A 25,928-nucleotide genomic window follows, 5' to 3' on the forward strand; every position below is an offset into this window, starting at 1 on the left:
ACACTTTCTCTTGGAAACCTCTCTTGGAAACCTTACTACACACATACTCAGTCATATTCTTTCATTGCAGTTTGACCTATTTTTCATCTTGGTTTTAGTCATTGTACTGCACCATTTAATTATAGATTTTAGAGTACAGGCCCCTCTTATTTTCTTTGTATTCCCAGCAGGTATTAGTGCATGAAAGTAAATATTACTATTAAAGTTTTATTAAGCTATTGTTCTATTTTCTATTATTGCTGTTCTGGACAATTACAGCACAAATATCTGCTGTAAATAGAGGAGAAATGATAATACAACATTTTTTAATATTTACAGGATGAAGAGGAACAATTCAGCTGTTGTGAATAAAATTGTCCAGTCTTTACCAGCAGTAAAGCTGCCCAGACTTGAATTTCACTCATCTCTCAACAAGACTCAGACATACACTGTTCTTCTAGACTGGGGGAGTTTGCCTCATCGTGTCCTACAAAGCATTTTTCAGTATCTTTCTTTAATAGATCAGGCCCAGGCATCTTCTGTATGTAGGAAATGGAATGAAGTTTTTCATATTTCTGAACTTTGGAGAAAATTTGAATTTGAACTGAACAGTTCACTCACTTCATATTTTAGTTCCACTCATCCTGATCTCATTCAGCAGGTCATTAAAAAGCATTCTGCTCATCTCCAATATGTCAGTTTTAAGGTTGAAAAAAAGCATTACATAAAATTGACGACCTACATCTTATGGGCTGGATAGAATGTAAAGGGTATAAGGTGTTTGCTTGTCTTATACATAACTGACCTTAGTTTGATCCCCAGCACTACAGGAGTGATCTTTAAAAACAGATCCAGTAGTAAGCTCTGAATACCACTGGTGTGGTAGTACAGGGGGTAGGGTACTTGACTTGTACGCTGTTGACCCAGATTCAGGCTGGCATCCTATATGATCCCCTGAGCACCACCAGGAGCAATTCCTGAACACAGAGTCAGGAATAACCCTGAGCACTGCTAGGAGTGAGCAAAAGCTTAAAAAAGAAAAGAAAAATCTTTAAAAAAAATGTTATTTACATGAGTTGATCTGTAGAATTTGAACTAAAATCAAGTAATTTAAACTTCATGTTTCTGCATTTGAATGTTGTGATCAAAATTCCAATAACTGTCAAAACTTTCAAAGTATGAAGTACTTAGAAAATTTATTATCTCTGTTTCTCACTTTTGAATTGAGATTATTTTATATTAAAGAAATTTTATAGCCTAAAGTGTATATACAATTTTGCAATTAAATTCCATTAAATAATTACATTGTCAGTAACTTTAAGGCATGTTATCTTTGGGAAATATTTACCTTTGGGAAATTAAAAGATTAATATTTTTCTTTAAAGGTTGATAGAGTTGAATCATCTGCAACAGCCTGTGATATACTTTCTAAGTTGGTGAATTGTCCTATCCAAACTCTGCGTTTAATTTCAATGGCAAAGCCAAGTTTTATGAAAATGTCAAAGGTAAAGATGCTGTATTTTTTGTGTGAGATTAAAAGGTTTTTGCTTTTATTTTGCTTTTTGTGTCACACCCAGAAATACTCTGCAGTTACTTCTGACTCTAAACTCAGCAATGACCCCTGGAAATGTTCAGAAGGTCATATGCTAGGGATCAAACCTGGATTGGCCACATGCAAGGCAAATGCCCTGCCTGTTGTACTATCATTCTGGCCCCGAGATTAGAATTTTTAAATGTTGTGAAACTAGGTTAAAGGGTGATTTTTCTTCAAAGCACACCATATCCTATTTGTATGCTAAGTATTTGAAATAGTGTTCGATTATCTAGCACTTAGTTTTATTGAAATAGCTTATGCATGGTTTCATTCTTTAATATATTTTGTAATTTTGATAATTGTTTCCACAGTAGATGTAGTGAATATAAAACATTGTGTTAATATTTAGTAATTTTCAAGTACCATTTTACTTAGTTACTTTGAATATAATGAGTATAGGTTTATTTTTTTTATTTTTTATAATTTTTTTTATTAAATCACCATGAGAGCAGTTACAGAGCTTTCAGGTTTAAGTCTCGGTCGTACAATGAAACACCCATACCTTCACCAGTGCCCATTCTCCACCACCAAAAATTCCAGTATACCCCCATCCCACACCAACCACCTCCTGTGGGGCAGGTGATTTTCACATTACTCTCTCTCTCTACTTTGATTACATTCAATATTTTGATACCAAACCCACCATTATTATTTGGGATTTTACCCCAACACTCAGATCTGCCAAAAAGACAACAGAAGACAATTTGTTTTCTGTTGCTGGTTATGAATAACCTATGATGTTGTGTAGCTGCAGTAGTGGCCACATGATTTTGATATTTTGAAATTTCGACAATTGAATCTAGAGGGATTTCTGCCAAAACTTACTAGGTTCCGAGATTTGTTCCTGAGTTGCTGGGATCATGGCTGTTAAGCAGCTTGATCAGGAGCCAGAGAGGCCGTTCGTGGGCGGCAACTCGGGGTCTTGTTGGGATGGGGAGGAAAGGGCCAGCTCCACCCCCATCCCTTGAGGCCCCATGTGTCTTGTCACTGAGGTCTCAAACCTGACTGTCCAATGGCCTCTGAAGGATGGCAGCCACCAAACCACCAAGGGGGAACAGGCGGAGGGACAGCACCCTTTCCCCTCTGGGGTGGCCTGGCAACAGTAACCTACTGCAGGGTCCAGACGCATTTCTGCCAAAAGCTGCTGGAGGTTTTGAGATTTGTTTCTGAGTCTCTGGGATCATGGCCGTTAAGCAGCTTGATCAGGAGCCAGAGAGGCTGTTCGTGGGTGGCAACTCGGGGTATTGTTGGGACAGGGAGGAAAGGGGCGGCATCATCCTCATCCCACGAGGCTCCACGTATCCCATCACTGCAGTCCCAAACCTGACTGTTCAGTGGCCTTTGAAGGATGGCGGCCACTGGGCTGCCAGGGGAAACAGGCCAAGGCACGAAACCTATTCCCACCTGGGGTGACCCATCGCTGGTAACCTACTGCAGGGACTGGATGCATTTCTGCCAAAAACCGCTGGGTTCTGAGATTTGTTTCTGAGTCTCTGGGATCATGGCCATTAAGCAGCTTGATCAGGAGCCAGAGAGGCCATGCCTCCAATTATATAGCTGAGCCAGAGGTGGTTTGTTGGTGTGTCTCCCACATACCTAACTTTTGGCTGTTTACTTTCTTGGTAAACTTTGCCCCAAGTTTTTGGGGTCTGGCCAAAGGCACAGCAGCAATTTTGGGGTATCTGGAAGTCTGAAGATGCCATCAAGCTGCTGATTCACTCGCCTCACAGGTACAGATTGACCTGCTGGCAGCACCATACCCCCAACAAGTACAGGTTTAATAGTGAATCTTTTTTCCTGGAATTTTAAAACCTGTTGTAGGCAAAACAATAACAGTGCTTAACTAAATGAATTCTACTGATTAGAACATTATTATTATTATTATTATATTTTTATTATTATATAGTAGAAAGTCCCAAACAACAGTGCCTTTAAAAAACATGGTAGAGGGGCTGGAGAGATAGTAGAACAGATAAGGCACAGCTGACTCAGGTACAATCCCTGGCATCCAATATGGTTGCCTGAGCCTGCCACGAGTGATCCCTGAGTGCAGAGGCACCAGTAAGCCCTGAGAGCTGAATGTGACCAAAAACAATCAATGAACATGATAGAAATCTCCTAAATCCACATGAAAGACAGTATCTATCTGGTGTGAAGTTGTTCAGAACCCATGCTCCTTTACCTGCCTCATTCTCTCCAAAGAGATTCTCCTTTTTTATTGTTCTATAAGGCTTTCTGAGCTCTACCTGGCACATCCTTTTTCTAGAAAACTGAATATAATAATCAGGATGGAAAGGGTATATCCTCTTCTCAAGACAGGCCATACATACCAAATGGTATTTCTGTTTATATATCATTTAATTTAGCTATGTGGCTAAAGCAGGTTTCTGAGAGACTGGCCAAGTCTTAGTTGAATGTCAGTGTGCTTAGCTAAAAGTTGGTACTGTATTATCAAAGATAGGATGAGTGATTGTCAGTACGCAATCAGCAGTCTAACCACAGAAACTAATAGCTGTTTTCATTTACACTTCAAATTAAAAGTTACTTTCTTACTGGAAGAAACCTGAGTGCCCAAGAACAGAAGACTGGTTAAAGAAACTTTGGTACATCTACACAATGGAGTACTATGTAGCGCTTAGAAGAGATGAAATCATGAAATTTACATACAAGTGGTACAATATGGAAAGTATCATGCTAAGCGAAATAAGTCAGAAAGAGAGGGATAGACATAGAAAGATTGCATTCATCTGGGGGATATAAAGTAACAAAATATGAGATTAATACCCAAGAATAGCTGAGATCAACACCAGGAGGATTACTCCATAGCTTAGAGGCCAGCCGGGTATTCTAGGGGAAAGGGCAGTTCAGATAGAGAAGGGAGCACCAAATAAAGGGTGTTTGGAGGATCCTCCCAGGAGGGGAGATGCATGTTGAAAGTAGACTATGGACTGAACATGTTTGCCACTCAATGCCTCTTTTGCAGACCACAATACCCAATAGGAGAGAGAGAACAAAAGGGAATGCCCTGCCACAGAGACAGGGGGGAATGAGGGGGATGGGGGGGGGGAGGGATGTTATCCATGGTGGTGGAAAAAGGGCACTGGTGGAGGGATGGGTATTTGATCATTGTATGGCCGAAACCCAAACACAAATATTTGTAAATCTACAACTGTACCTCATGGTGTTTCACTAATAAAAAAAAATTTTTTAAAAGTCACTTTCTTGACCACTTTCGCTAATAGAGTCCTTCCCTCCCTTAGTTCCTTTCTACTATATGACCTGTCAGTATTGAAATTGTTTCATTTACTTAACATGGGTAGTGTCTTTTTTTCAGACCAAATTTCTTTGGAGACAAGGATTTTTATTTTGTATATTTAGCATTATAAACCTAGAATTAGAATAATATATAAGTAGGAATGGATTTAGTTATTAGTAAACCTGGCTAATAGAAATCATCCTGTTAGTAATTATTACTGCTATGAAGTGAATTCAAAGTTTAGTAAAAGAGAAATTTATTAGAGGTATTTAGAACTAAACTAGTATGCAGATATGGGAACAATAAACAAATTTCCCTGTGTATCGGACTCAGATCAGTTTACAGGTTTGGTTTCAGTTAATGTAATCAAGTTACATGCCCTGAATGAATACATAATTGTTCTTTATAAAGCAAGTATTTAATTTCTAAATTTTCCAGTTAATTAAAAGAGGTAGATTTATAAACAATTAGTTAATTTTAAAAGGAAAATCTCTATAACTGCAAGGCAATCCCTTTGTCTTTTCAGAGTTAACTTAGTCAGAGCTTAAATGTTTGGGGGAAGATATTAGGACAAGGTTTTTTAAATTTTCATCCTAAAAGGACTTCTCTAGGTATTGGTACAATAAGGTTGTCATCTCATTTAGTAACTTGTAAACATGACACATATGGTCTTGGGTCATGGATTTTTGAAATATTTTCTTTGCTTTTCTCTCCAGATTTCTCTACAAGATAAGCCATTGTGTCATGTGATGCAGTTCCCTCTAAGGCTGCTTAGGCAGGTTGAAGGTAGACAGCTCCCAACAGAGCAAAATGGAGAATTTTCTTCATTTGGTTCATACTTTAAGTACTATCTTCTAATGAACTGAATCATTGCTCTCTTTTTGCAGGCATTTCAGCTGACCTGTTTATCTTTTTAAAACCTATACTAAAAAAAAAACTGGGTCATGCAGAGATTAGAGTATTAGATGTAATCAGATGAAAACTTACTCCTTCTAAGTATTTATTTCCTTGTCTGTAAACTATGTAATCAGATCAGCCTGAAATTCTTAGATTAAAAGCAGTTTCTGATGTGGCACACCAACTTCCAGGGCCATTTTCTGTGTGAGCTGACCAAGTCACCCAATGATGAGCTGGCTTCATTTCAAGCTGCTACTATTAAATGACTCTTTGCTTTCTTGAAAAATTAGGAATCTAAGACTCAGTTCTTTTTATATTATCTGAGGAAAGATAAGATAAAAAATAAAGTATGTTTCTAGGTATGAAGTGCACATTTCTCACCACTGATGTCCCCAGTTTCCCTCCTGCCACCTCTTTTCCGACCCCCCATTCTGTCTCTGTCTATTCTCTCTGTCTCTGTCTCTCTCTGTCTCTCTGTCTCTGTCTCTCTCTGTCTCTGTCTCTCTCTCTCTTTCTCTTTCTCTCTCTCTCTCTCTCTCTCTCTCTCTCTCTCTCTCTCACACACACACACACAGAGTCTCTCAACCCCCCCTTTTAGGTTTAATCTACTTGCATTACAGGCACTGAAAGGTTATCTTGTGTGTTTCTTTACCTACTTTCAGCACACAGTTTTTATCCAGAGTGCTCATTTCCAACTATCATTGTCATTCTTAACACCATGTTTTGTGTTGAGCATCACTTGATATAGTCTGGTAACTATACCTGAGCACAGAACCATAAGGGACACTTTTGGGCTGAGCATCACCTGGACACTGCTGTGAAGAACCTCATTTTTTTAAAAGTGCTAACTGGATATGATAATGACATGTGGTCCAATGCTTAAATACTAAAGAGGCCATTACAAGTTCATTATTGAGAAAATAAACCTCTCAAGTGGTGTTCAGGGGGCCCTGAGTTCACTCTTGGTTATTCTCAGCCAACTGGTGTGGTGACTCCAGTGGGTGGACTGCTCAGATAGCCCTAATGCTTAGATACAGTTTTTAAATTTTTTTTATTAACTGTTTTTTTTTGGGGGGGAGAATTTGGTGAAAGCAGTAACAGTCAGGGTTACTCCTGTTTCTGTGCTCAGGGACCATTCCTGAAATTGCTCAGGGTACCATATGCAGTGGTGGGAACCCATCTGGGTTGAGAATGAGAATGTGGTGCTGCTCAGGTTCTGGATTGCTGGGTACCACCAAGATCATACCAGGTAGTGGTCAGAACCCCCAGGACTTTACCTAAAGGTGCAGGGGATGGGAGCATATGATATTTGTGCATGAACTCAGGTACTCTTACCTGTATTACATCTTGCTGCCCCTGCCCCTACTTTTCCTAAGGGAAAAGTGACAGATATGTTTCTAACAGTTTCTTGGCATCATAAAATTTGAGGGAAAGTTAATATAGCTCTACAATAACAATTTATATAGTTCAGTTTGCAATTAGATTAAACCCATAATTTAAAAATATTAATTGGATTTAAAATGGTGCTGAGTGATAATACAGTGGGTAGGATGCTTGCCTTGTGCAATGGTAAACTGGGTTCAATCCCCAGAACCCCATGTGGTCCCCTGATCTCCACTAGGAGTGATCCCTGAGTGCAGAACAGCCAGGACTACTCCCTAAGCACTACCAGGTAGGGCCCCAAAGCAAAAAATAAAATAAACTTGATTTAGAATCAATTTTATTTTTCTAATGGGGCCATTAGAATCTTTGTTAATAAATTGTTTTGTAAAAGGAAAGACTATTCATAAATTTTTTCCTAGATTGTCAGTGTCAAAAAATACTCTATCTGTGCTGGAGAGATAGTGCAGAGGATACTGTGTTTGCCTACCATAGGGCTAACCTCAGTTGGGTTCCCACCACTGCGTACGGTACCCTGAACAATGTCCGGAATGGTCTCTGAGCACAGAGACAGGAGTAAGCCCTGAACATTACTGCTTTCACCAAATTCTCCCCGTCCAAAATCAGTTAATAAAAAAATTAAAATACTGTATCTGAAAACTGGTTGAATTCTATACTTTTTAGTGCCAGACTATAAATAAGCATTTTTCAACATTCACAATATACCAACTTTTAAAAGAAATTTTGGGTTAATTTTCCAGCTGAAAGCATATCACTAAAAAATGTAGCTTTTAATCATTAGCAAATATTTATTTGCCTCCTATGATCTGCTAGAAGATACTCTTTTAAGAGCTGAAGTGTGGCAATGAATAAAACAAGTAAGATTATTTTTCTCTTAGGATAAGTTGAAAAAGGCTGAGCAGGGAATATTTTCTTTCAGTCAGATAATTCTATTTCAGCTACTCAGTCCCCAATGTTATAGGGCAAAAGCAGATATAGACAGTGCATTAATGAGGGGGCATGACTGTGTCCCAAGTGCTTTTAAAATCTCAGTACTCAAAAACTCAGAAGACTGTAGGTTGGACCACAGCCTCTATTCTAGGAAATAAATATAATTATATCTTTCTTATATTGGGAACCCAATACTTACGACTGAACTTCATTAAAAGACATGTTTATGAGATCTTTGAAACTTCTTTCTCATTTCATTTATCAGTTGTAAATGTATAAAATATACTTAGAGAAGTATCTTCTACTAAACTATTATGAAAAACTAATGTTGATTACTTTTTCTGTGTTATTATATGGTGGTGCTATAAGTAGTTTCAGTGTTTTGAACTATAGATTTTTAAATGCTTTTATAATTTTTCTTATTGCTGCGCAAGTCTCACTTCGTGTCAGCACTTACAGTTGTTTTTGTCAACTCAAAATTGTTATCATCAATCAAATTTGAAGACACACCAGTGGATGATACTTCATCAAAGATTCTTGTGGCCAATTATAATGATACTTTAAGACTCCTAAAAATGGGCAGCTGTCCTAATGTTTCATCTGATGGTGGGTGATATTTTTGTTAAGCTTTAACAATATTTTTATTGAAAACTAATGCATTTATAGAACAATATTGAAGATTATGTTTAAATTGATTCTGATATTTTAATTATTTACATATTTGATTTTTCATTATCTTAGCATTCATTTCTTTAGAAATCATTTATTTTAGCAAAATTAAATAGCTAATAATATCAAACCTAAAAATTATAAAATGTTATTAATGTGATTCTTTGTTCTGAAGGATTTTTCCCCATTTCCCACAGGAATCCTTTGTGTAGTTGATCATTGTCAAGGCCTTAGAGAATTGGCATTGGATTATTACATTCTAACTGATGAACTTCTCCTAGCACTTTCAAGTAAGACTCATGTTCACCTTGAACATCTTCGAATTGATGTTGTGAGTGAATATCCTGGACAAATAGAATTTCATTCTATTAAAAAACAAAGTTGGGATGCACTTATTAAAAACTCCCCTGGAGTGAATGTTGTTATGTATTTCTTTTTATATGAAGAAGAATTTGAGACATTCTTCAGAGAAGAAACCCCTGTTACCCACCTTTATTTTGGTTGTTCAGTAAGCAAAGCAGTTTTAGGATGGGTAGGTCTTAACTGTCCACGACTGATTGAGTTAGTTCTCTCTGCTAATGGTTTGCAAATGCTTGATGATGAACTTATTTGTATTGGTGAATACTGTAGAAACTTAACAGCCTTGGGTCTCAGTGGATGTGAAGTTAGCTGCAGTGCATTCATTGAGTTTGTAAAACTGTGTGGGAGAAAGCTAACCCATCTCTCTGTAATGGAGGAAGTTTTGATCCCTGATGCTCATTATAGCCTCAGTGAAATCCATACAGAAGTCTCCAAACACCTGGGGGAAATGTGGTTCCCAGAAGGGATGCCTCTCTGGTGAATAGTTTCCAAAGATGAATTTTTGAAAAAAAAAGATTAGATTCTTTCTCTCTATGCAAATGTAAGTTTTATGATGCTTTGCTAAAGTGTTTTAGGTAAGTTACTGTTCATAGACTATCTTAGTGGATTACAGTACAAATGTTTGTAAAGAATGAGAAATTTGAAAAGAGAAATACAGGGCACAGTAACTATATTGTGTATTAAATAACATGCTACAGAATGCTTTTTGGATAAATTAGTTCCTCTGCATTCCCCGAAAGCTTGTTTATGTTTAATAATTTATAATATGGAAATTTTAATCCCTTAAATTATATTTACAACTTCATATTTTTATTGCTTTTGTTCCATTTCAGATTTAATATATTTTACAGTTTGTAGTACATATATATAAGATTTAATTGTACTTCATTTTGATACTATATAAAATCATATCATGGTTCAATAAATGACTTCTAATTTCCAATGCAATTTGAATTCTATTATATATGACTTAGGAGGAAATGACATTCAATTAAAATAAAATAATTCTGCTTCATTTTATAAAGATATAGTGATAAATGTATTATTGAGATCAAAGTAAATTTTGCAGAGTGTGTTTGGGAGAGGATCATCATTATAACTTTGTATCTGGAACTATGCCACATCCTTTACAGATGTATATGTAACATAATTTAATCAGTATCATGGCTTAAGCTTTTTATTGGCTCTCTGTAGCCTTTTAGATGAAGATGTAGCCTTAAATTAACCACTTACATCCTACAAGGTCTTTCTTTTCCCTGTTTTCTCCTTAATTCCCACTGAATGGATCTGGGTAGGAAATTTGGGGAGCAAGGAGAGGGGAAATGAGAGAGGATGGGAGAGGGAGAGAGAGACTAAAATGGCTTTTGAGCTGCTCCTGATATTGCTTGATTTGTGTGGGGTGGAACCTTGTCCCTACTACCCAAATTTTGGAGTTGAGACTCACAAGCTGAGTGAATGTTGGTCTTTACAGAAAAAGGAAAGTCAGCCCTAACTTCCACCCAGGTTTCCCAGTTTTGTTGTGTTTCCTATTCTCACCAAAAAAGAGTTTCAAGAGAAGACAAGACATTTTATTAAAAGGGAAAGGAAAAAAATAAAAGCGAACACTCTCAAAAAAAAAAACACTGTCAAAAGAGAACACTGGCAGAAGGAGCTTTGCCATCTGCCAGGAGTGTTCTCTTAATGCAGACAGGAGTAAGCCCTGAGCACAGTCTGGAGTGACCAGTTAAAAAAAAAAATAAGAAGAAGGAGAAGGGAAAGCATGAAGAAGGAAGAAGAGATAGTGATAATTCAATGGCTTAAGTGCATGCTTTGCATGTGAGAGGCTCAATTTGATCCAGGCACTTTCCCCAGGTGTTCCCAGGAGGCTTCCCCATACCCCTCTCCCAACTGTACTAAGCCACAGTAGCTTCTGAGGACCACTGGACCTGATCCAAAGGATAGAAGGAGAACACAACCACAGCACAAGCTTTTCCAGAGGAGAGAACCCTGATTGGCTTTGCGGCAGGGATTATAATAATTATAATATGGTTTATCTCCTGATTGCTTTGGCCTGGAATTCTCTGTGAGTAGTTGCCAGAGTGTTAGCAAAGACTAAACTTTTGCTGGTCTTCTTTTGGTCTCCTTTCATGTTCTATGGCCTTTTGTTCCAGCTGAAAATTTTCCTCTCCTATGGGGGAGCTTGCCCTAGGCTGATGCAGGTGTCATTCATAATTTTATCAGGCTTCATTCAGTTCCTGAATCTCCAAAGGAGACCCATCCTTTGAACTTTTATATTGGCAAGGGCAACCTCCTTTGTTAGGCCATATCTTGGTTTTATTACTTCCTGAGTCCCCTTGCCTGACACCACCAAACTTCTCTGCTCTTTCTGCTCCCATCTATCTCAGGTTCTTTTTGGTGGGGGGGCTTTTTGGGTCACACCTGGCAATGCACAGGGGTTTCTCCTGGCTCTGCTCTCAGGAATTACTCCTGGTGGTGCTCAGGGGACCATATGGGGTGCTGGGGATTGAACCTGGGTCAGTCTTGTGCAAGGCAAACACCCTACTCACTATGCTATCGCTCCAGCCCCTATCTCAGGTTCTTAAGACTGCCAAGCACCCCCCCCCCCCAGTTAGAGGGCATTTATACCTATTCTTTTTAGAGTATTCTCTCTTATTCCTCAGATCTTTTCTTTGGCTCTCATTGTATCCAAGTATGCTGTGACACATCCCCTTTTGTGGCATTATCATATTTTACATTTGCAATATGATGGATTTACAGTTTAATATTGTATCTTCAAAATTTGTAGTATCTTAAACTTCTAAGAAACTAAATTTTAAAATACTAGAAACACATTCCTTTTTCAGTTCGAATATCTTTTGAGAAAAAAAATTTAAATGTCCTTGCTAGCTAAAGAAGGAAAAATCATTGTGATTTGTAAATGGCGTTGTTTTTAAAATAGCATATTTAATATTCTTCTATACAGAGGTGGTACTAGTATGGCATTTTTGCTGCTATCCCTTATTCTTTCTCACAGTGAGCGCCATAAGCTTATTCATCTCTGTCTGAATTACTAAGGACATTAGTATGGCATATTAGTACGCAATATTGAAATGGTAATGGAGCTGATCATTCTAGTTTAAAGAAAAGTAAAACCAAATTCTTTTGTAAAAAATAAATAAACCATTTTATTTATTTTTGGGTGAGGGTTGGGCCATACCCAGTGGTGGCCAGGGGATACTCCTGACTGGGAACTCTGGTGTAGTGCCTGGGATTGAACTGGGGTTGACAGCATCCAATTTCTTAAAGGCACTTATTATTACTGCAGATATATAATTTATACTTTAAATTTCAAGAGAATGCAGAGGATCCTCAAATTCTGAATAGAAAAATGGTACCATACAGCTGGTAGGCTTGCTTTGGAGAGCAGAGTAATGAAGAAATAATGCCCTCTAGCCCTACCTGGGGCTACTTTGAGGTGATGGTACACTGGTGGGGTGGAATATTAGATATGTTGAAGGTAAGGTAATAAAATGCTAGTGGAGTTTGCACAGAGATTAGAGGAGTGGGCTTCAATTTTGTGCCCAAGGACCAGCACTTATCCTTGGTCTGTGGACCAAGAGTTAATCACCATTGTAGTAGACTGGTGTTTGAAAGTCACTGTGAAAAGTAAAATAGGCATCAGAGAAGGGAGAGCCAGGGGAAGTTTCTCCCCCACAGCTTACTAGTTTAGTAATAAGGAGCATTCACCATTGGCCTCTTTTGATTCACATGAGAACTGCCTAAATGATGGTCTTCACAGCCCCCATAATTGAAATTAGTGAATAAACACAAGAAAGACTAGAGTAAAATCAATAAAAATGATTAGTTTAGTTCAATGAACCTGTTTGGTCTGGCATTGTATATCGATAAATAGAAGAGCAAATGTTTTTTAGGTCAGCCAAAACCAAGAAAATAATAGAATCTGTGTGGTGATGCATCATGAAATGAAAATGACAGCATTTACTTAGAAGTCTGAAAAGTACATTGGCAAGGTAGAGTAGTCTAGAAAAGTGATTTTTATCACAGATGGATTTCAAACTTTCGGCTTTGAAAGATGTTTTAGTTCTGTCAGCAAGTCTGTTCAAGTTAAAATGTTTATTTCATTTATAAGAGGGGTCTTGAAAAGGATTTCATTTCATTCATTTCATCATCCTGTTATTCGTCGATTGCCTCGAGCAGGCCCCAGTAACGTCTCTTTCATCCTAACCCTGAGATTATATTCAAGGCTCTTTAGGAGAATGAGACCCATCATTGTTACTGGTATTTGGCATATTGGGTACGCCACGGGGAGTTTGCCAGACTCTGCCCTGTGGGCAGGCTACATTCCATAGCCTGCAAGTTTGTCCAAAGTAGGAATGAGATAATAAGATGTCATAAAAAGGATAATTTTATGATAATATACATGGAGAAAATTCTACTTTAGGTTGTACTGAAAAGATAGGAAAATTGGATTAGCAACTTTTTGTTTATCTTTATAAGCTTTGATGGTCCCATTTGTATTATATTAATTATAGGAGAGTTGGGTGGATGTTAAGATTCACATATTTCTTTTAATATGGTACCGAATTGATAAATGTCACAAGTTTTGAAGAATTCTTTCCTCTCAAAGACCTGGCCTCTTAAATTAACCACTTATCTCGTTCTTCCATTAAATTACTTGCCTTCAGAAAATGTAAGGCGTTTTTCTAAATACAAAGTTATTTTGTCTATATTATTCGGTAGGGCGTTTGCCTTGCACGCAGCCAACATGGCCGACCCGAGTTTGATTCCTCCGCCCCTCTCGGAGAGCCTGGCAAGCTACCAAGAGTATCTTGCCTGCATGGCAGAGCGTGGCAAGCTCCTCATGACGTATTCGATATGCCAGACACAGTAACAACAAAGTCTCCAATGGAGACGTTACTGAGCCCGCTCGAGCAAATCGACGAACAACGGGAGGGCCTTTACCTTTACCTTTACCTTATTATTATTACAGTCAAGAACCTGATACCGGACACTACAGTAATTGAAGAATATATTTTAGTCACTTTCACTACGGAAAAAAATAAGTCAGTTACTTCTTTGTCATTTGAACCTTTCACTGCTTTAAATTCAGCTTATTGATGCTCAAATTTTAAAAGTAAAGTAAAGGCCCTCCCGTTGATCATCGATTTGCTCAAGCGGGCCCAGTAACGTCTCCATTGGAGACTTTGTTATTACTGTGTCTGGCATATCGAATACGACACGGGGAGCTTGCCAGGCTCTGCCGTGCGGGCAAGATACTCTCGGTAGCTTGCCGGGCTCTCCAAGAGGGGCGGAGGAATCGAACTCGGGTCGGCCATGTTGGCTGCGTGCAAGGCAAATGCCCTACCACTGTGCTATAAAGAAAAGGAAATGAAACAAAACAGAAACATCTTCGATGCACCAGAGGGCGCTGTTTTCTAGTTCTTCCCAAGAAAGGCGTTTGTAGTCTAAAGCTTGCATTTCCATTCAACATATTTGAATGCTTGCTTGTGGAGTGTTAGGCAGAAGGCAATGCTCTTGCTCTACTTTGGGAAAACTCTTCATTCCAGGTAATGAGACTGACTTTTAAAATAATACCTCTGTCCAAATATATTTTGCCTCCTAAAAGATTAACATCAGAAGATGCATTACTTAAGGTGAATCATGTACCTCTTTGTTCAAATATTTGGAAGCTTCTTAAAATGGCCCCTAAAGTATGGCTCCCGTTTTTTTTGTATTTTCTCAATTGGACCGCAGAATTTATACTTTGAAGACAAATTTAATTTCTGGAAACAACCTGTAGTTAATTGGGACTAAGGAGATAAATAAGGTAGATAATGAAACCATACACGATATGGTTTTCTTAGTAAGCTATACTTAAATTTGTTTTGTTAAATCATTAAATTCTTTTTTGGGAGTGGGGGGAGGCTTCTTGCGAGGGTCAAAAGCTGTTGTGCTGCTTCAGATCTCTGGTGCCAAGGACTCTGAGCCACTCCAGCAGTGCTCCAGGGCCTCCAGAGCTACATCTGGTTATGCTTGGAAGACCCTGTGGTTACTGGATAGAATTGGGGTTGGGGTCGGTCACATCAAGGCAAGAGCCTTAAGTTCTGTACTGGCTCTCCAAAACATAAAATTCTTAATTTGCTAGCCTTGTATAAATGTTATAACCCAGCAGAGAATAGTGTCTAACTGTCACTGTCCTCCTGTTCATCGATTTTCTCGAGCAGGCCCAGTAATGTCTCCATTGTGAGACTTTGTTGTTACTGTGTTTGGCATATCGAATATGTCATGGGTAGCTTGCCAGGCTTTGCTGTGCGGGCGAGATACTCTCGGTAGCTTGCCGGGCTCTCCAAGAAGGGCAGAGGAATTGAACTCGGGTCAGCCATGTTGGCTGCATACAAGGCAAACACCCTACCTGCTGTGCTCTCGCTCCAGCCCAATGTCTAAATGAATCCAATAAATTACTAATTGTGTTGCATAAATTTATTTGATAATCATTAATTCTTTCTGGTCACCTTAAGAAAATCTTATTGTTCTCTAAAATATTGTTCATAATAATGAATACTTGTGAAATAAACTCCTAGTTTAATTTTTTAATTTTTATTAGTGAAATACCATGAGGTATAGTTGTAGACTTACTCATTTTTGTGCTTGGGTTTCATTTATACAATGATTGAGTACCCATCCCTCCACCAGTGCCCATTATTCACCACCAATGTTCCCAGTATCCCTCCCACCCCTCCACCCTCCCCATCCCACCCCGCCTCTGTGGCAAGGCATTCCCTTTTGTTCTCTCTCTCCTTTTGATTGCTGTGGTTTGCAAAAGAGGCATTGGGTGGCAAGCATATTCTGTCTATAGTCTACTTTCAGCATGTATCTCCCATCCTGGGAGGATCCTCCCAACACCCTTTACTTGGTGCTCCCTTCTTTATCTGAGCTGCCTTTTCCCCTAGCATGTGCGGTTGGCCTCCAAGTCATGGAGTGAACCTCCTGGTACTTATCTCGGCTGTTCTTGGGTGTTGGTCTCCTATTTTGTTACTTTATATTCCCCAGATAAATGCAATCTTTCTATGTCTGTCCCTCTCTTTCTGACTCATTTCACTTAACATGATACTTTCCATGTAGTACCACTTGTATGTAAATCTCATTACTTCATCTTTTCTAACAGCTGCATAGAACTCCATTGTGTAGATGTACCAGTTTCTTTAACCAGTCATCTGTTCTTGGGCACTCAGGTTTTTTCCAGATTTTGGATACTGTGAACAGTGCAGCAGTGAACATAGAAGTGCAGATGTCATTTTGACTGTACTGTTTTGCCTGTCTTGGATATATTCCCAGGAGTGGTATTGCTTGGTCAAATGGGAGCTCAATTTTTTGTTTTTTGAGAATCGTCCATACTGTTTTCCAAAAGGATTGAACCAGTCAGCATTCCCACCAGCAGTAAAGGAGAGTCCCTTTCTCGCCACATCCGTGCCAATACTTGTTGTTTTTGTTCTTTTGGATATGGGCCAGTCTCTGTGGTATGAGATAATATCTCATTGTTGTTTTGATCTGCGTCTCTTTGATGATTAGTGATGTAGAGCATTTTCTCATGTGCCTTTTAGCCATTCGAATTTCTTCTTTGAGAAAGTTTCTGTTCATTTCATCACCCCATTTATTAATGGGGTTGGATGTTTTCTTCTTGTGGAATTCAACCAGTGCTTTGCATATCCTTGATATCAACCCCTTGTCGGATGTGTATTGGGTGAATATCCTTTCCCATTCTGTAGACTGTCTTTGTATTCTGGTCACTGTATCTTTTGAGGTGCAGAAGCTTCTTAATTTAAGATAGTCCCATTTGTTTATCTGTTTCCATTTGGTTGGTCATTGGAGTGTTGTCTTTGAAAATACAATTAGCCTCAATATCGTGGAGGGTTTTGCCGACCTTGTCTTCATTGTACCTTATGGATTTTGGCCTGATGTTGAGACCTTTTTGATCTGACTTTTGTGCATGGTGTTAGGTTGAGGTTTAAGCCCATTTTTTTTGCATGTGGTTGTCCACTTATGCCAGCACCATTTGTTGAAGAGGCTTTCATTGTTCCACTTAACATTTCTTGCTCCTTTATCAAAGATTAGATGTTTATATATTTGGGGTTGTGTGTACGGATATTCCACCCTGTTCCATTGGTCTGTGGCCCTGCCTTTGTTCCAGTACCATGCTGTTTTATTTATTACGGCTTTGTAGTAGACTTTGAGGTTGGGGAGGGAAATGCCTCCCTAGGTCTTTTTCCCAAGAATTGCTTCAGCTATTTGTGGGCATTTGTTGTTCCATATGAATTTTAGGAATTCTTGATAGATTTATTTGAAGAATTTCATGAGTATTCTCATAGGGATTGCATTGAATCTGTATAATGCTTTGGGGAGTATTGCCATTTTGACAATGGTAATTCTTCCTATCCATGAGCAGGGGATATGTTTCCATTTCCTCATGTCCTCTTTTATTTCATGGAGTAATGTTTTGTAGTTTTCATTGTAGAGGTTCTTTACCTCTTTAATTAGGCTGATTCTGAGAGATTTGGTTTTCTGGGGCACAATTGTGAACAGGATTTTTTTAATGTCACTTTCCTCTCTCTCATTATTTGCATATAGGAAGGCCATGGATTTTTTGGGCATTAATTTTATAGCCTGCGACTTTACTGTACAAGGCTATTGTTTCTAGGAGTTTTTTTAGTAGAGGCTTTAGTATTTTCTAGATGTAGTATCATACATCTGCAAATAGTGAGAGCTTGATTTCTTCTTTTCCTATTTGGATGCCTTTATTTTTTTTATTTATTTATTTTTATTTTTTTAATCATTTTTTTATTAGTGAAACACCATGAAGTACACTTATAGACTTATAAATTTTTGTGCTTAGGTTTCAGTTATACAATGATCAAGTACCCATCCCTCCACCAGTGCCCATCCTCCCCCACCACGGGTCCTAGCATCCCTCCCACCCCCCATCCTCCCCCCCCGTCCCACCCTGCTGCTGTGGCAGGGCATTCCCCCCTGTTCTCTCTCTCTTCTTTTGGGTACTGTGTTTTGCCAGAGAGGCATTGAGTGGCAATCATGTTTGGTCTATAGACTACTATTTGGATGCCTTTAATGTCTTTTTCTTGCCTAATTCTTGCCATTGCAAGTACTTCCAGTACTATTGAACAGAAGTGGTCATAGTGGGCATCCTTGTCTTGTCCCTGATCTTAGAGGAAAGGGCCTTAGTCTTTCCCCATTGAGGATAATGCTTGCCATGGGTTTGTCATAGATGGCTTTGACTATCTTGAGGAAAGTTCCTTCAGAACCCATTTTGGTGAGAGTTTTCATCATGAACGGGTGCTGGATCTAGTCAAAAGCTTTCTTTGCGTCTATTGATACAATCATATGGTTTTTATCTTTACTTTTCTCGATATGATGTTGATTGATTTCCGAATGTTAAACCACCTTTGCATCTTTGGGATGAATCTCATTTGGTCATGGTGTATGATCTTTTCGATGAGTTGTTGGATTCTATATGCTAATATTTTGTTAAGGATCTGCGCATCTTTGTTCATCAGAGATATTGGCCTATAGTTTTCTTTGTTGGTGGTATCTTTGTTTGCTTTTGGTATTAAGGAGCTATGTGCCTCATAGAAACTGTTTGGTGTTTGGGAGACTTCCTGTTTTTCAACTTCCTGGAAAAGTTTGAGGAGAATTGGCAACAGGTTTTCTTTAAATGTTTGGAAGAATTCACTAGTGTCTGGGCCTGGGCTTTTCTTTTTGGGAAGACTTTTGATTACAGTTTCAATTTCCTTGATATGAATGGCTCTGTTCAGGTATCCCAAGTCTTCTTGGTTCAATCTTGGGAGATTATAGGAATCCAGGAATTTATCCATTTATTCTAGGTTCTCTTGTTTTGTGGCATACAGACTCTCAAAATAGTCTCTGATGACCTTTTGAATTTCAATGGTCTAAATGCACCAATCAAGAGACACAGAGTGGCAAAATGGATCCAGAAACTGAAACCAACATTCTGCTGTCTACAAGAAACTCATCTGTACAGTCAGAGCAAACACAGACTCAAAGTTAAAAGGATGGAAAACAATCCTGCAAACAAACAGCTTCCTCAAAAAGGCTTGGGTGGCCATACTAGTATCCAACAACATAGATTTCAGGTTGAAAAAGATTAGAAGGGACAGCAAAGGCCATTTTCTATTTATCAAGGGATATGTACAACAGGAAGAAATCACACTCTTAAATGTATACGCATCTAATGAGGGACCAGCTAAATACTTAAAACAACTGCTAACAGATTTTAAGGAGGACATTGCTAGCAACACAATAGAAGTTGGAGACTTCAACATCGCCTTATAACCTCTGGATAGATCAACAAGAACAAAACTCAGCAAGGAAACATTGGCTTTGAAGCAAGAAATAGAAGAGAGAGGGCTAATAGACCTATACAGGGATTTATATTGACATTGAGAGAGATTATTGTCATGGGGTTTTGTGCCATCTTTCTGTAGGGATTGGTTGTGCTTATAAGTGTTTTCCTTCTTATCTTACAGGACCCCTTTTAATCCTTTTTTTAGGTTTGGTTTTGAGTCTATGAAGTTCCTGAGCTGTTGTTTATAAAATGGTGTATCATTTCATCGAGTTTGAGTGAGAGTTTAGCAGGATAATGTATTCTTGGTGAGGCATTCATTTCATTGAGTTTTTTCACTGTATCCCACCATTGTCTTCAGGCTTGGAGGGTTTCCTCATAGGTCTTCTGTAAATCTAAGGTGTGCTCCTTTGTATGTGATTTACTCTTTGATCTTGCTGCTTGCAGTATTGTGTCTCTATCCATGGCATCCATCATTCTGACGATGATATGTCTTGGAGTGTTTTTATTAGGGTCTTTTTTAGCTGGCACCCTTCTGGCTCCTTGGATCTGGATGTCTTCATTCTTTAACTCTGGGAACTTTTCAGCAATGATTTCTTTCACTGTGGCCTTTTCATTGGGGTTGCTTCTCTGTCCTTCTGGTACTCCGATGATTCTAATGTCTCTTGGTGTCATCCCCTAGGTCTCTGATTCACTTTAGAGCCGTTTTGACGTCTTTTCCCATTGTTTGTTGTTCCCTATGCAATTCCTGTTGCTCATCTTCAAGCTCACTGATCCTGTCTTCAGCTGTAGTCATTCTACTGCTGAGGGCACCCAGTGAGTTTTTAATTTCATCTCCGGAATCCTTTATTTGTGACATTTCTTTTTGTAGTTTTCTTATTTCTGCTCTCATTTCTTCCTGTGTTTTCTTGGTTTCTTTCATTTCTTCCTTTAATTTTCTGGATGTCTGCTCCATTGATTCTTTGAATTCCTTGAACATTCCTCAGCATTTCATCACAGAATTCTTTATCAGAGAGCTCATATTTGTGGGTAGCCCCTGTTGAGGATTCGGGACTCTTTTCTTCGTCCTCTCCTCGTAGTGGAGATTTATGCTGTTTCTTCGTGCTGTTGTGGTTGTATAGAGGTAAAACCTTGAAGTTCACTAGCACTGCTCCCTCTTATTGTGGGAAAGGATTCTGAATAAGTTCGGTCTATAGTGGTCACCCTTCTCCCCTTCTAGAACATGTCCTTCCTCTCAGACATTATTCTGTGGTTTATGATAGGCATTGAGTGAAGCATTGGAGGAGGTGCTCTTTTATATTGGGCTTATTCAGCTTCTGGGGTACAGTGGACTTTTGTTGGAATGGGAGTAGGCCGGTGCATTATTGTCCTATTGTGTTTGAGGCAGCCAGGACATTTTCCACAGAATTAGGTGATGGAGGTTGGGATGTGAGTCAAGATTGCTAGGAGTGGGAACTATAACTGCGGCCACGTGAGCAGCTGCCCAACATACAGAAGGCCACGCCCACTTTGAGGAGACCACGCCCCCAGGCAGTCTGGATGCTAGTCCACAGACCTGTTCCGGACGACTAGTTGGGCTGGTGCTTGCTGAGGAAGTGGAGGCAGGTGCCCCAGGCCAGGGTCCCTGTGGCTGGCGTTCAGGGTCACAGCTCTGGGTGGGAAGGGGGTGCCGAAGTAGGTACAGACCTGTTGGTGGGCAGCGACTAGTTGAGTTTCCTAGTTTTTTTTAACTTTTAAAAAATCGATTGAGGTTTTGTCATTTACAATATTGTTAGTGCTGGTTTCCCATGTACATAATTCCAATACCACACTCATCATCAGTGTACCCACCTCTCTCCCCAGTGCCTTCAATGCCATTCCTTTTCAACAACTCCCTCCCATAAACTCAGTTGTGTGAATCAGTTCTCTCATTGTGTTGCCTTTGGCCCTTTGTTGCTACCTTGCTTTGTATCTTTAAGTCCCACATAGGAGAAAGATCATTCTGTATCTATCCCTTTCCTTCTAGCAGATTTCACTTAGATAACCTCTAGTTCCATCCATGTTGTGGCAATTGCATGATTTTGTTCTTTCTTAGAGGTACATATTATTCCATTGTGGTGTGTATAACAAATTTTGATCCATTTATTTATAGATGGACATTTGGACATTTGTGTTGTTTCCATATCTTGGCTGTTGTTCTAACCATGGTGATGAACATAGGTGTGCATATATCCTTTCAAATTAATGTTTTGGTGTTTTGGGAAATCACCTCCCAGTTTTATAACATTTATGGTACTTAAAATTTTATCTTTGATCCTTCCCTCTCTATTACTAGCTTGATTTCTAGTATTATTTGCTTGATTTGGGCTGGAGCAATAGCACAGCAAGTAGGGCGTTTGCCTTGCATGCACCCAACCTGGGTTCGATTCTTCCGTCCCTCTCGGAGACCCCGGTAAGCTACCGAGAGTATCCTGCCCGCACGGCAGAGCCTGGCAAGCTCCCTGTGGTGTATTCGATATGCCCAAAATAGTAACAACAAGTCTCATAATGGAGATGATACTGGTGCCTGCTCTAGCAAATCGATGAACAGTGGGACGACAGTGCTACAGTGATAGTGATTTGCTTGATTTCCTTTATATTTATACTTAGATCACACATATGCATGCTCCTTAAAGTGTGTTTTATGTGTGTGATCTTTTGTACTTTTTTTACCCAGAAGTATAAGGTAAAGGTAAAGGTAAAGGCCCTCCCGTTGATCGTCGATTTGCTTGAGCGGGCCCAGTAACGTCTCCATTGGAGACTTTGTTGTTACTGTGTCTGGCATATTGAATACGTCACGGGGAGCTTGCCAGGCTCTGCCGTGCGGACGAGATATTCTCGGTAGCTTGCCGGGCTCTCCGAAAGGGGCAGAGAAATCGAACTCGGGTCGGCCATGTTGGCTGCGTGCAAGGCAAATGCCCTACCGCTGTGCTATCGCTCCAGCAGTATATTGTTATGATATAGCTATGTTATGCTTAGCTGAGGTTCATTTATTATGTTACTGTTACAGAATGTTTTTGGTTTTTGTTTTTTTGAAGACCAGTGTTTGGGTCTGATAATTTGCTTCTTGGCCTCTGTGGTGTTAGGGACCTGTAGGTCTATAACAGCTGTGCTTAGGGACCTTCAGGCATGATGTTCTGGAGGCCATGTGGTGCTGGAGATCAAACCCGGGTCACCTTTCATGTGTTCTAGCCACAGTACTATCTCCTTAACCCTGTACTATTCTGTTTTATAACTAAAGCACAACTTATTTTGTAAATTTCTCTGTTGCCAGCATTTGAGTTTGTTTCACGTTTTATATATGACAGATACTGATGTCATGGACAGTCTTATACAGTATCCTACTTGCTGTCCCTTCCTCTATGATCAAGTTTAGTTCATTTTCCCTTCACATATTTACATTAAGAATGGAATTTTCTGCTGGATTTTTCTAACTTCAAAAGGATTTATACAAAATTTCATTTAAAAAAGTTTGCAGAATGGTTAATTCAACTTACTGTAAAATCTAGGAAGCCATAATAATTTTGTTCCTTTGAACATTTATACTGTCTTTCCTCTTATAACTATTGTTAACAAAACTAGCAAAGAATTAGGGCTGGAGAGATAATACAGTGAGTAGGGTGCTTGCCTTGCCTAGGTTCTATATCTGGAACCATATGTGGTCCCTTGAGCACTGCCAGGAGTGATCCCTGAGCATAGAGCCAGGAATACACTCTGAGTCTTTCTGGGTGTGGCCAAAAAATGGGGAATGGGGGGAATCGGAGGAAGAATATGGATATTCAGTGGTAATGTAAAATAAGTGACTGATATATATTTGGTTAGATGTGGCTGAAATGGTTCCATGACCTATTTAAAGTTGAGATAAACCTGTTTAATAAAGTCTCACTGAAGCCTAGAATTCTGTGTATTTTTTTCATATTGTCATCATTTAATACCTGGAAAATCTACCAATCCTATAGAATGTGAGAAACTAGATATGAAGATCAGCAAAATCTATTTTATCCAGGCAAGTAGCTTACCCTTCAACCAGTTTGACAAGGATATTGATGACACTTTTAACCTATTTATATCAAAAAGAAGCTTCCATTTATTTAATTCCTATTTATTGTGCGTCCAGTGTAATAATCCATAAAAGTGTAATAATCCATAAAAGTCACCTATTTTTATGTAGAAGGATTGATAGTTTTAGAAGTGTCAAAGTGCATGCTAAAGCAGTTTGAACTTGTAAATCTGAAAACTGAAAAACCCAAAACACAAACAAACCAAAAAATCCCTAAATCTTGCAAAAGATCAGAAAGATTAGTGATCCCTGAGAAGTTAGTTGACATTCAGATATCAAAGCAGCAATGAATACAAATCGAAATGCTGTTTTCTTTCTTGTAGTTTTCATATTTCTATTTGAACACAAATTTCTTGAAAATCAGGATTATATATCCATGCTTTATGATGACTTTCTGTTTCAAAGATGTGATGACTTATCTTTATAGGTCTGCAGTAAGATCACTCAAGTTGCAATTTTCAATGTGTAGTTGGGATTATATCCCAGGATAAACTTTCTGCAAGGGCAACAGGGTTCCCAATTTCTCTCCTTTCTTGATAGAAACTTTATATTTAATTGGCTTAATGTAGAACATTTTAATACAGAAACCTGATGAAAGGAAGAAATTTAAATTCTTCATTATCTGGGTTTTACTAGTCTTGAATGAGAATATCAAAAATAAGAACAAGGGCCAGAGCAATAATACAGCAGGAAGGGTGCTTGACTTGCTTGTGGCTTACCCAGGTTCCATCCCAGCAGCACATATGGTTCCCCTGAGCACTGCCAGGATTGATCCAGAGCACAGAATCAGAAGCAAGCCTTGAGAATTGATGAGTATAGACAACAAAACAAAACAAACAAAAAATAACAACAGAACTGGATAGACAAAGGTTGGCTGACTTCAATAAGGGAATATAAACAAATGATAAAAATTATGTCATGCCCGGCTCAGCTATATAGTTGGAGGCATGGCCTCTCTGGTTCCTGATTGAACTGCTTAATAGCCATGATCCCAGAGACTCAGAAACAAATCTCGAAACCCAGCGGCTTTTGGTAGAAATGCGTCTGGTCCCTGCAGTAGGTTAACAGTGCTGGGCCAACCCAGGTGGGAGTAGGTTTCGTGCCTTGGCCTGTTTCTCCCAGTGGCCCAATGGCCGCCATCCTTCAGAGGCCACTGGACGGTCAGGTTTGGGGCCCCATTGACGAGACACGCAGGGCCTTGCGGGATGGCGGGGGGGGGGGGGGGAGGCGGGCCTGTCCTCCCGACCCCAACGAGATCCCAAGTCATCGTCCACGAACAGCCTCTCTGGCTCCTGATCAAGCTGCTTAATGGCCATGATCCCAGAGACTCAGAAACAAACCTCGAAACCCAGTGGCTTTTGGCAGAAGTGTGTCCGGACCCCACAGTACATTATTGTCGCCAGGGCCACCACAGGGAGGAAAGGGTGTTGTCACTCCACCTGCTCCCTCTTGGCGGCTCGGTGGCCGTCATCCTCCAGAGGCCACTGGACAGTCAGGCTTGGACCCGCAGTGATGAAACTTGTTGGGTCTCACGGGATTGGGGGGGGGGAGCCAGGCCTGTCCTCCCCACCCCAACGAGCCCCCAAGTCATCGCCCAGGAACGGCCTCTCTGGCTCCTGATCAAGCTGCTTAACGGCCATGATCCCAGAGACTCAGAAACAAATCTCGAAACCCAGCAGCTTTTGACAGAAATGCGTCCGGACCATGCAGTAGGTCACTGTTGCCGGGACACCCCAGGGGGGAAAGGGTGTTGTCCCTCTGCCTGCTCCCCCTTGGTGGCTCGATGGCCATTATCTTCCAGAGGCCATTTGTCAGTCAGGTCTGGGCCCACAGTAACGAAACTTGTTGGGCCTCACAGGATGGGGGTGGAGCTGAGCCTGTCCTCCCATCCCAACGAGACCCCAAGTCATTGCCCACCAACGGCTTCTCTGGCTCCTGATCAAGCTGCTCAATGACCATGACCCCAGAGACTCAGGAGCAATCTTGAAACCCAGTAGCTTTTGGCAGAAATCCCTCCAGATTTAAGTGTTAAAATTTCAGAATTTCAAAATCACATGGCCCTACTGCAGCCTCACAACATCATATGTTATTCATAACCAGCAATAGAACACAAATTGTCTACTGTTGCCTTTTCAGTAGATCTGAGTGTTGGGGTAAAATAATAATGGTGGGTCTGGTGTCAAAATATTGAATGTGATCAAAGTAGAGAGAGAGTAATGTGGAAATCATCTACCCTACAGGTAGGGGGAGGGTTTGGGTGGTGGAGAATGGGCACTGGTGAAGGTACGGGTGTTTCATTGTATGACTGAGACTTAGATCCGAAAGCTTTGTAACTGCTCTCATGGTGATTCAATAAATAAAATTATAAATTTTTTTTTTTAAATTATGTCAT

General features: G+C 39.7%; 2 protein-coding genes across 2 annotated transcripts in view; one reads left to right on the forward strand and one right to left on the reverse strand.

Annotated features, from left to right (window-relative positions):
* The first annotated feature begins 316 nt into the window (after nt 1-316).
* On the forward strand, nt 317-9,567 carry LOC130033110 (F-box/LRR-repeat protein 21-like). The gene is made up of 4 exons (XM_056124823.1): nt 317-696; nt 1,373-1,484; nt 8,492-8,663; nt 8,924-9,567. Exons 1-4 carry the CDS (start codon nt 320-322, stop codon nt 9,565-9,567), a joined length of 1,305 nt encoding a protein of 434 aa, XP_055980798.1. The 5' UTR covers nt 317-319.
* Nucleotides 9,568-23,957: 14,390 nt separating this feature from the next.
* The window catches only part of LECT2 (leukocyte cell derived chemotaxin 2), an 83,298-nt gene continuing 81,327 nt past the window's right edge, over nt 23,958-25,928 (reverse strand). Inside the window, 1 exon segment of the mRNA XM_056124772.1 lies at nt 23,958-24,124. Within this exon segment, the coding sequence (XP_055980747.1) occupies nt 23,958-24,124 (167 nt within the window).

Source organism: Sorex fumeus, unplaced genomic scaffold, assembly GCF_029834395.1.
Source record: "Sorex fumeus unplaced genomic scaffold, SorFum_2.1 ptg000051l, whole genome shotgun sequence".
NCBI classification, from domain to species: domain Eukaryota; kingdom Metazoa; phylum Chordata; class Mammalia; order Eulipotyphla; family Soricidae; genus Sorex; species Sorex fumeus.